Below are 11614 nucleotides of genomic sequence, written 5' to 3' on the forward strand. Positions count from 1 at the left end.
AAATGGAGGCTAGATTATGCATGAACTTTCCATAATAATTCAGGTTCAAAGGAAAGTCCTAAGCTCTGGTACATTCATGGGAGCTGGGCACCGTTCATCGGTCTCACTTTATCCATAAAGAGTGTAATCCACTCTTGTCAACTCTGTAGCCTAAATAGGTCATTTGGGGTGCCTGGAACACAGATTTCTTCCTTCTAAGGCATATACCTGCCAGGGAAAAAGATTCCTGATGAAGGGCTCTTGCCCAAAAGGTCGGTTTTCCTGCTCCTTGGGTGCTGACTGACCTGCTGTGCTTTTCCAGCACCACTCTAATCTGGCACGTGTAATCTCCAGCATCTGTAGTCCTCACTTTCGCCTGCTAGGGAAAAATGTCTCAGGAGTACGTCCAAGTTCTGTAAGTGCTCCTAATTGAACTTCCCTGTTATTAGCATGTCATCCAGATGAATGAAGACCTTGCCAAGTGTTCTCCATTGTCTGCTCAAAAATTGCACAGGCTGACAATACCCAAAAGGCAGTCTCTTTACGGATTTTAATTGTGGACTACTTCTGGAAATCCTCATGTAACCATGATTTGGAGTTGCCAGTGTTGGACTAGGGTGTACAAAGTTAAAAATCACAAGAAGGGCTTATGCCCGAAACGTCGATTCTCCTGCTCCTTGGATGCTGCCTGACCTGCTGCGCTTTTCCAGCAACACATTTTCAGCTCTGATCTCCAGCATCTGCAGACCTCACTTTCTCCTCAAAGTTAAAAATCACACAACACCAGGTTATAGTTCAGCAGGTTTAATTGGAAGCACACTAGCTTTCGGAGCGCCGCTCCTTCATCAGCTGATAGTGGAGGACACAATTGTAAGGCATAGGATTTATAGCAAGAATTTACAGTGTGATGTAACTGAAATTATACATTGAAAAATACCTTGATTGTCTGTTGAGTTCTTTCATCTGTTTGAATAACATGATAGTTCTACTTCTTTCATGTGTAAATCACAAAACCTTTTTTTAAAAGTTGCATTCTCAGGTTAGCTGTAACAATTGATGTTAGCTAGACAATATGTTGAAGGTGTTAGCCCCCTGTGTTCTCTGTCTATGCCATGATGTTTAGATTGATTCTAATCTAAAAAGTGAGATAACGGAGTTTTACATGAATTCATGCAGTTTTTGAGCAAAGTACAATGTAACTCTGCAAGTACAAATTCACCCCACAAAATATATGTGTGGTGTGAGAGAGAGTGTATATATGAGTATAGAGTGTGAGGGGGGTGCATGTGTGAGTGTGTGTGCATGTCTGGGGTAGGGGGTTGTGAGTGTCTGTGAGAGAGAGTGTATATGTGTGTGCATGAGCGTAGAGTGGTCTAAGTCTCTGAGAGGATGCCTGTGTGAGTGTGTGTGTGTCTGTGTATATGTATGTCCGTGTGTATTGGAGTGCCTGTGTTGTGTGTGTGAGTGTAGGAGTGTCTGTGTGTGTGTATAGTGCAATGGTGGTCACCTGTAATGTGACATGGACCCAAGGTCCAGGTTGAGGCCCTCCCTATGTGCACTGAACTTAGCTATCAGTCTCTGCTCGGCCACTTTTCGCTGCTGCCTGACCCAATGTCCTCCTTGGAGGATGGTCACCCGAAGGTCCGAGGTCGAATGACCTGGACCACTGTATAATTTCAGTTACACATCACACTGTAAATTCTTGCTATAAATCCTGTGCCTTACAATTGTGTCCTCCAATATCACCTGATGAAGGAGCGGCGCTCCGAAAGCTAGTGTGCTCCCAATTAAACCTGCTGAACTACAACCTGGTGTTGTGTGATTTTTAATCATGTAACCATAATTGCAAGTCCACATGGCTCGCAACCAGATTCATGAAAGACAGTCCCCCACCGGCTATGCAAATAAATCCTCTATGTAAGTGTTGGTAATTTATCCAGCTGCAAAAAGTGGTTTGCTGCATGTTTAAAATCCTACAAAGGGGAACTGACCTGTTGGCCTTCACAATCGGTGCTGCCCATTCCGCACAAAGATGAGATCTTTGCTTTCCAGCCGTCTGACTTCTGCCTCTACTTTGCTCATAAGGAAAATGGCACTGGACAGGCCTTACAGAATCATGGATTTGCTTGCTGCTCAACATGGAAGGTGGCCTAGCTTCCTTTGATAGACCTTCCTGAAAACCTCTGGGTATTAATTAGGGCTTCACTCAGGCAGCCATTTTCTCATGGAAAAATATTGAACTAATCTAGCTGAACTTTACTCAAACATTTTGCCTCATCAAGCTTCGGCCTGAGGCTTTTATGACAATTAATGGTCATTGAACCAGCTGCTTCCCATAAGACACCGGAACCAAAGTTGTACCCATAAATCTAAAAGATTCCCCGCTCTAGGTTCTCAGTTTGCTGTTAAGAGTTTGAGTTGAGAGCAAGTATTTTTAGAGACTTCTTCAGCGATCATTGAAATGACTGCACCGGTAACTATTGCCATGAAAACTGGGTCAGCATTTAATCAGACGTTTTAGTTTGATTTGCTCTGATTTGGACATTGCTGAGCAATTTAACTGTTCTGAATAAGATGCAGGTAAACTTTCCAGGATGTGCACTCTCCTGGATACTGGCCTGTGAGTTGCCATTTTCAATTTCGGTCTGGTGGGACTCCTTCTCCAGAGACACCCGGGCTCTAACATAACTACATTTTTTTCTTTAACCTCTGACACTCCTGATTATTGTTTTTTATTTTTTTCGAGGAGCAACACTCCTGTTTTTTTTCTTTCTTATTACCCCCACACTACCACCTAATTGCGGTCGTGCTTATTTCTTCCCCAGCACCCACTTTGCGTGTGTGCAGGTGTGAGACACAGTGAAAGACACAAGGTGCAGGAATCTTTATTCAATTCCCACCACAAGGAAGAAAAGAAACACCCGAGTGGCCAGTGAATAACTACGTTTTTTTGACTGCAACCAGGCCTCCCTGATTGGGTCAAATTAGCAGCACCAATCAGGGAATTGACATTCTATGATGTCCATCTGGCTGACCTTGTTAGAATCATTACGCTCTCCAAATCACACACCTTCCTGAAATGGAACTACTTTGACCTTCCTTCATTGATTTTGGTCAAAACTCTGGAATTCCCTCGTTATTAGCACTATTAGAATTTCAGAAGCTCAGCAACGCTGCACACTACCACCTTGTCGAGAGCAGTTAGAGATTGACAATAAATATTAGGCATTGCCAAAGATGTTCATCTCTGATAAGCTAATGTAAAATGACAACAGACGACATAAAATTGAGAACGTAGAAGCTCCAAGTTATTTATGTCTGCCTTACAGGAATACACTTTGTGGGAAAATCCAGTGCGAAGGTGGGAGTGCATTTCCAATCCGAGGTGGACAGGTGAAAATTGTTGTCAGTACTGTCAAATTTAAGGGTGTGACATATAATTGCAGAGGGATTGTTTCTGACTTAGCTGATGCCAGCACTCCAGACTTAGTTTATGATGGAACCAAGTGTAGCAACAACAAGGTAAGACATTCACAGTTAACATAAAAGTAAATCAAACTCTTTGATAATTGGTAGACCCCCCCTCCCCCCCTTTGCTCTCATAGCATTTCTTTCATCCCACTGTTGAGTCTCTGCTAATTTCCCTGATGATGCAATTGGCAAAGCCATATCATCTCCTTCACACTGCTGTTATCTCTCCATTATTCAACATTTGTCCTCCTGCAAAACCTCTCCGCTCTGCTCTTCATTGCCTCTAACTTTCCCCATCATGTATTTTGTGTGTTTTTGTCATTGCACAAATCTGACCAAGCTGGGAGAAAGTGAGGACTGCAGAAGCTGGAGATCAGAATCGAAGAGTGTGGTGCTGGAAAAGTACAGTAGGTCAGGCAGCATCTGAGGAGCAGGAGAGTCATTCCTGATGAACAGATTACGCTTGAAACATCGACTCTCCTGCTCCTTGGATGCTGCCTGACTGGCTGTGCTCTTCCAGCACCACACTTTTTCACTCTGACCAAGCTGGCCAAACTGCCATTCCAACATGAATTTCACAAAAACAAACAATTGCAGATTCACCAAGTCATATCTCGGCTAGCAGCATTTCTCAGGAGTTCTCAGTTCAGTGGGTTACGGAATTAGAGGCAATCCCACTAAATTTTTCCAAGTCTTTGAAAATTTGACAATGTATTCCACACGGCATGCATTTCGGATCACAGTCTCCTGATCAGGGACAGACATTTCAGTCTGATATGAAAGAATATTTCTGCACACAAAGATTTTGAATCTTTGTAATATTCTACCACAAAGTGCAAAGGAAGCACAGACTTTGAGAATATTCAAGATGAGCTCAGTAGATTTTTGAAACCTAAAGGAATCAGCTGATGCAAAGTGGGTTGGTGCAGTAAAGTGGAGTTGAGTTGGATGCAGAGCTCTGATGTTTTGGGATATGCAAGAGCCCAGAGGAACCCTTTGACCATTTCTTGCTTCTCGTTTTCATGGTTATGAGCTTGACTGGGTTTTAGTGTTCGACAATGCAGATGGCTCATTTTTGAAACTTTATCACATTGACACTGCGTTGACAACCATTGTTTATTTTCTATTTAACAGCTGTGTCATAATGCACAATGTAAGGATGTGGCTGTCTTTAAAGTAAAGGAATGTGACAACGCCTGCAATAAAAAAGGGGTATGAAGTTAATTTCTCTTATTCCTTGTTAGACTGATTAATGTTTTGGGGGTTGATTGGGATAACTGCATCAACTGCATTGATATAATTCGTTTAATGGAGTAAATATCCTAAGGCACTTCACAAGAGTGCTATCAATACAATTTGGACCACAGTGCCTGAAAGGAAAAAGAGAAAGAATGATTGAGTGGCAGTGAATCCAGACCTCAAGGCCTCGGACAATTGCAAAAATGCCAATACTGGTGAACCAATGAAAATTACAGATAATACAAGACCAGAATTAGTGTTTTAATGATGTCTCAGAGAATTTGAGCTGGAAAAGAATATAATGATACAGGAGAGGTGGGCCAAGGATAGATGTGAAGACAAAGATTGAAATTTAATATCAACATTTCCTTCAATTGGAGCCAACAAGCAGAGGGTAATCTACACAAACAAAATGTTTTTAGAGATAGAACAGGAACAGTGTTTTGGATTATCTCAAGTTTCCAGAGGGTAGATTGTGCAGGATGAGATGGGAGTGAATTGGCGGAATTGAGTGTCGTGGTCAGGATGGTTTTTTAGATTAGATTACTTACAGCGTGGAAACAGGCCCTTCGGCCCAACAAGTCCACACCGACCTGCCGAAGCGCAACCCACTCATACTCCTACGTTTACCCTTTTACCTAACACTATGGGCAATATACCATGGCCAATTCACCTAACCTGCACATCTTTGGACTGTGGGAGGAAACCAGAGCACCTGGAGGAAACCCACGCAGACACAGGGAGAATGTGCTAACTCCACACGGTCAGTCGCCTGAGCCGGGAAGTGAACCCGGGTCTCTGGCGCTGTGAGGCAGACAGTGCTAATCACTGTGCCACCGTGCCGCCCACAGTGGTCTGGATGAAGTTTGTAGCAGCAAAGGTGGGCAAGGGTAGAGATCGGCAGAGTTACAGAATGGATCTAGTGATGGTGTCTATATGACTTTATAAAGACTAAGACTTTATAAAGCTCTGGTTAGGCCCCATTTGGAGTACAGGAACAGAGTTTTGGATTATCTCAAGTTTCCAGAGGGTAGATTGTGCAGGATGAGATGGGAGTGAATTGGCGGAATTGAGTGTCATGATCAGGATGGTTTTTTAAATTAGATTACTTACAGCGTGGAAACAGGCCCTTCGGCCCAACAAGTCCACACCGACCCGCCGAAGCGCAACCCACCCATACTCCTACGTTTACCCTTTTACCTAACACTATGGGCAATATAGCATGGCCAATTACACCTGACCTGCACATCTTTGGACTGTGGGAGGAAACCGGAGCACCCGGAGGAAACCCACGCAGACACAGGGAGAATGTGCTAACTCCACACGGTCAGTCGCCTGAGCCGGGAATTGAACCCGAGTCTCTGGCGCTGTGAGGCAGACAGTGCTAATCACTGTGCCACCGTGCCGCCCACAGTGGTCTGGATGAAGTGTGTAGCAGCAAAGGTGGGCAAGGGTAGAGATCGGCAGAGTTACAGAATGGATCTAGTTATGGTGTCTATATGAGGGTAATAGTATATCTCAGTGGAAAACATGCCATTGGGATAGCAGGTTTTTAAAAAAGTTACTCAGTTATGGGATGAGGGTGTCGCTATCTAGGTCAGCATTTATTGCCCTTCGCTGATTGGCTCGAGGGCAGTTAAGATTCAACCACCTTGCTGCATGGTCTGGAGTCACCTGTAGGCCAGATAAGGTAAGGAAGGCAGTTTCCTACCCTCTAGGACATTTGTGAAACAGTTGATTTTTTTGCAACAAATGATAATGTTTTCATGGTCATCATTAGATTTCAAATTCCACATCTGTATTGAATTTTATGGAACCCTATGCGGTGGCAGGATTTAATTCTGCATCCACAGAACATTACCTGGGTCTCTGGATTAACAGTCCAGAGAGAAGACCATGAGGCCATCATCTACCCTGCAGGGGCAGAAGAGAAACCCTTCTCGTGAATCAGTTGCTATGAAGAATCATGTAAGCGGTGCTACCCAAGTCATAGTGTACAGAAAAAGGACCTCTAGCCCATGGAGGCTCCACGGCTCAAAAACAACCACCTAATTATTCTAAGCCCAGTTTTAACATACATATCACCTCAAAATCTCCTGCAAGTTATCTTCAATCTACGTCCAGTGGTCATTAATCCCTTTATCAAGGGGGAAGCGTTATTTCATTCAACTCTATCTATGCCCCTCATAATTTTATATATCTCAATCATGTCCCCCTCAGTGTCCTCTACTCCAGAAAAAAACAACTCCAGACTGTCCAGTCATAACTAACACACACCAGCCCAGGCAACATTCTTGTAAATGTTCTTTGCTTTCTCTCCAGCACAATCACGTCCCTCCAATAATGTGGATTCCAGAGCAACACACAACACTCTAGCTGTAGCTTTACCATAATTTGATATCTTTCCAGCATCATCACTCTTTTCTTAAATTCTATGCTTCGACTAAAGATGGCAAGCATACCATGGTCTTCTTAAACACTTCACCTACCCACTGTCCAACTACCTTAAGGGACCGGTCGACAGGCTCACCATTTGCAGCAGCAGTGGGAGCAGTGAGAATGCGAACCAGGGGACTGCCGGGAAGGTAAATTTTCCTGTTCAATATATACGTCGTGAATAGGCAGCGCAAAGACTCAACAGGAGTGGACGTGGATGCAGGGACTGCTGGGAATGTGAGCTGATATCTTTGGGCTTTGGCTGAACGTGAGACACTACATCCTCCTCTAACCAAAAAAAAAGTGGAGGGTTGGTGAGGTAAGGTTTCTTTTTATCTCTTTTGGCAATTTAGAGCAGAGGGGATGGAGGTTAGGTTAGGGCAGTTACGTATTCCTCTTGCAGGATGTGGGGGGTAAGGGTCACCAATGGTGTCCCTGCTGACTTCATTGGGAGAAGTGCGCCCCACTCCAGCTCCTCACAGACTGCGTTAGGGAACTGGAGCTAGAGCTGGATGAACTTTGGATCATTCTGGAGGCTGACTGGGTGAAAAAGAGGAGTTGTAGGGAGGTAGTCACACCTAAGTTACAGGATAAGGGGAGGTGGGTGAGCATCAGGAGAGGGAAAGGGAATAACATAATGTCTCCTCAAACTCCTCTGCCATGAGAAAAACAAGGAGAAAGTGAGGACTGCAGATGCTAGACATCAGAGTCAAAAAGTATGATGCTGGAAAAGTACACCATTGAACCATTGAAGTCCATCTGGTATAGGTAGACACTCACCAAAATTTACAAGTAATATCAAGACTGACAATAAGAGCTTCTATAAATATATAACAATGGAAAGAGAAACCAAAGTGAACATGGGCCCCTCGCAGAGAAAAGGCTGGGGAAATAAAATTAGAAAATTAAGAGTGTCAGAGTAGACAATTTACAAATACATAATATGGTCACTGAATCAGCACAGCATCATGAAGAGTCTGTCTGTCTTCTGTTACATAGCTAATCTTCTATTATGCCATTATACTGCCTCCAATACCATGCACTGTTATCTTATTAATTAGCCTAATGTGTGCTACCTTATTACATGCTGTCTGAAAGTCTAAATTTATTACATCCATTGCTTCACTTTTATTTATGCTGCCTGTTAATTTTGCCACAAATTCTTGTTAGTTTGTCAGGCATAGTTTTCCCTTCATGAAGCCATACTGACTCTGCTCAGTTGTATTATGCATTTTGATACGGAGCCACACCTGTCAGACCTGTTGAGTTTTTCCAGCAATTTCTGAGTTTTTGTTTGATCGGAAACAGAGGTTAGATGTAGATGGTCATTTCTCAGATTAGAATGTAGTTGAAAATAGTGTTCCTGAGAGATCGGTGTTGGGAAGAAAGTGAGGTCTGCAGATGCTGGAGATCAGAGCTGAAAATGTGTTGCTGGAACAGCGCAGCAGGTCAGGCAGCATCCAGGGAACAGGAGAATCGACGTTTCGGGCATAAGCCCTTCTTCAGGACCTTTGCTTCTTCTGATTTATGAAAACAATTTGGAGATGGCGTTGAGGAAAGAATCTTGAAATCTATAGATGATACTAAGCTCGGGAGAATAGTAAATTGTGAGGATGTTGCTGAGTGACTTCAGAGGGACACTGACAAGTTGGCCAAATGTGCAGACACCTGGCAGATGAATTTCAATGCAGAGAAATGTGAGGTAGAAGAAGTGCAGCAAGTCAATACAGGCTCAATGTTACAACTTTGAGGGGACTACAGGAGCAGAAGGACCTCAAGGTTCACGTGTATGATTCTCTGAAGGTTGCCAGGCAAGTTGAAACAGTTGTAAAGAAGGTTTATTGGATCCTTGCATTTATAAATAGAGGCATACAGCCTAAAATTTGTGTTATAGGGAGAGGCTGGATAGGCTGGGACTTTTTTCACGGGAGCATAAGAGGTTGAAGGGCGACCTTATCAAGATTTATAAAATCATAAGGAGTATATATATGCTGAACAGCAAATGTCTTTTTCCTCAGGTGGTGGAGTTGAAAACCAGAGGGCATATTTTTACGGTGAAAGGAGAAAGATCTTTTTTGGGACCTGAGAGGTAGTTTTTTTCACACAGAGGGTGGATTGGCTGTGAATTTAACAATGAGAAGAAATGGTGGATGCAGGTAGTTACAATATTTAAAAAAAAGATTCTGACAAATTCAGGAGTAGGAAAGGTTTAGAGTGGTATGGGCTAAATGCAGGCATGTGGGACTAGTTTAGTTTGGGAATATGGTCAGTGTGGAGTGACTGGATTGAAGGATCTGTTTCGAAGCTGCATGACTCTATGACCTTGTGAGATCTTCATACCATTCACACACATGCTGTAACAGGGCGATAACATCTTCAGCATGTCCTTTAAAGGAACATTGCATATTTGCTTCAATAAATACAACCATCCACAAGCTTTCACATGTGAATCTGCCTACCTTAGTCTGGATTATTTCCATTTACTTCTCACTTGGTTCTGTCCTTTTAATTTCCCAGCACACTAACACATTGTACAGACTTTTACGAAAGAAAAATCTCATATTATTACAGCATCAACCTTACCTGCAAATGCTGATGGTGAAAAACGCAATTTCTCTGTTTTTGTCTGCAGAGTTCCCACCTGCATGAAATAGCCACATTTTACCCCTGTTTATGAAAGCATGCATCCTCCCATGAACAATGTTCACAGTGGATGAATATAGTGGATGGATGTTAGCCAGTGGCTTGCCTGAAGGAATCTGCAGTTCTGTAGACTGTCCTCTGACAACTATAGATATGACTGCAGTTCATATTTGGATTTAAACTGGACACCATTTTCCAGGTGATTTTAAAATTTTTCATTGTTTCAGGTTTGCAACAACAAAGGTAACTGTCACTGTGATGTTGACTGGGGTCCTCCATTTTGTAAAACCAAGGGTCCTGGTGGCAGTATTGACAGTGGTCCTATGGTGAGCACACTCTCAGGTAATCTTTTCAGTTTTTTATTGTGCTGAGGCTTTTGGTCACTTTTCTTGGTGTTTTCTTTCTGTGTTCGTCACCAGTATGTGTCCTCAAAATCAGGTTGCTTCACCATACCAATCATTTTTCACAATCGGTTAAATCAGTTCTGATTGTGCACCTCAGTAGTTCTGCATGGAAAAGCCTCCCTCAGCATTGGCATTGTAGTGACTATAATATGGTCAGCTAGGTGGTAGTGACTGTAACGCAGTCAGCTGGGTGGACAGCATAGAATAAGGGTTCCCTGATTGCGGCTGCTAATCTGGTCCAATCACAAAGCCCTGGCTGACAGATATAAACAGGAAGGTTACGTTAGGGCCCGGGTGTCCTTGGAGAAGGAGCACGCGGTGTCCACCAACACCCTGGAGTTGTTCAGGGAGAGGTGGGCGCCGCAGGGAGTGGAGTGCATCATTTCTCCCTCCAACTCTATTTTGATTTAGTCCCTACCCTCCCCTTCACTGTTTTGATCACACAGCACTGTCCCTTGATGTGAAGGGCAGTGTTTGTCAAAAAAAAAGAAAAAAAAAAACAGGAAGGTGTGACTGAACTGTTTAGTACTTAGCTTGTGTAGTTGAAATTGTCCTGTAATGACAGATTTGGCTTGATGTTAATGACAGCTCAACAGTAAATAAACTGCTCAATAGACAAAAAAAAACAAAAAAATAACAGGAAGGTCAGCAATGCAGGATGTGTCGTGAAAATAGAAAATCCTGTGGGTCTGTAGGGATAACCGATGGTCCAGATGTTACAGATGTTGACGTTTTGATTTATGTGAGTGCACTGACGACAGAATGTTGTGGACAAGAGGATATAGAGTCATACAGTCATAGAGATGTACAGCCTGGAAATAGACCCTTCGGTCCAAACTGTCCATGCCGACCAGATATCCCAATCCAATCTAGTCCCACATGCCAGCACCCGGCCCATATCCCTCCAAACTCTTCCTATTCATATACGCATCCAACTGCCTCACAAATGTTGCAATTGTACCAGCCTCTACCACTTCCTCTGGCAATTCATTCCATACACGCACCACCCTCTGTGTGAAAAAGTTGCCCGTAGGTCTTTTTTATATCTTTCCCCTCTCACCCTAAACATATACCCTCTCGTTCTGGACTCCCCGACCCCAGGGAAAAGAATTTGCCTATTTATCCTATCCATGCCCCTCATAATTTTGTAAACCTCTATAAGGTCACCCCTCAGCCTCCGATGCTCCAGGGAAAACAGCCCCAGCCTGTTCAGCCTCTCCCTGTAGCTCAGATCCTCCAACCCTGGCAATATCCTTCTAAATCTTTTCTGAACCCTTTTAAGCTTCACAGCTTCTTTCCGATAGGAAGAAGACCAGACTTGCATGCAATATTCCAACAGTGGCCTAACCAATGTCCTGTACAGCTGCAACATGACCTCCTAACTCCTGTATTCAATACTCTGACCAATAAAGGAAAGCATACCAAACACCTTCTTCACTATC

At 43.3% G+C, this 11614-nt stretch overlaps 1 protein-coding gene across 1 annotated transcript in view; it reads left to right on the forward strand.

Moving 5' to 3' along the window:
• Positions 1–1834: 1834 nt before the first annotated feature.
• Positions 1835–11614, forward strand: part of LOC122548889 (disintegrin and metalloproteinase domain-containing protein 19) — a 33203-nt gene continuing 23423 nt past the window's right edge. Inside the window, exons 1-4 of the mRNA XM_043688243.1 lie at positions 1835–1896; positions 3309–3501; positions 4585–4662; positions 9996–10110. Of these exons, the coding sequence (XP_043544178.1) occupies positions 1835–1896; positions 3309–3501; positions 4585–4662; positions 9996–10110 (448 nt within the window). The remainder of the gene's footprint in view (positions 1897–3308; positions 3502–4584; positions 4663–9995; positions 10111–11614) is intronic.

The sequence above is a fragment of the Chiloscyllium plagiosum genome, chromosome 1 (assembly GCF_004010195.1).
Source record: "Chiloscyllium plagiosum isolate BGI_BamShark_2017 chromosome 1, ASM401019v2, whole genome shotgun sequence".
Taxonomy (NCBI): domain Eukaryota; kingdom Metazoa; phylum Chordata; class Chondrichthyes; order Orectolobiformes; family Hemiscylliidae; genus Chiloscyllium; species Chiloscyllium plagiosum.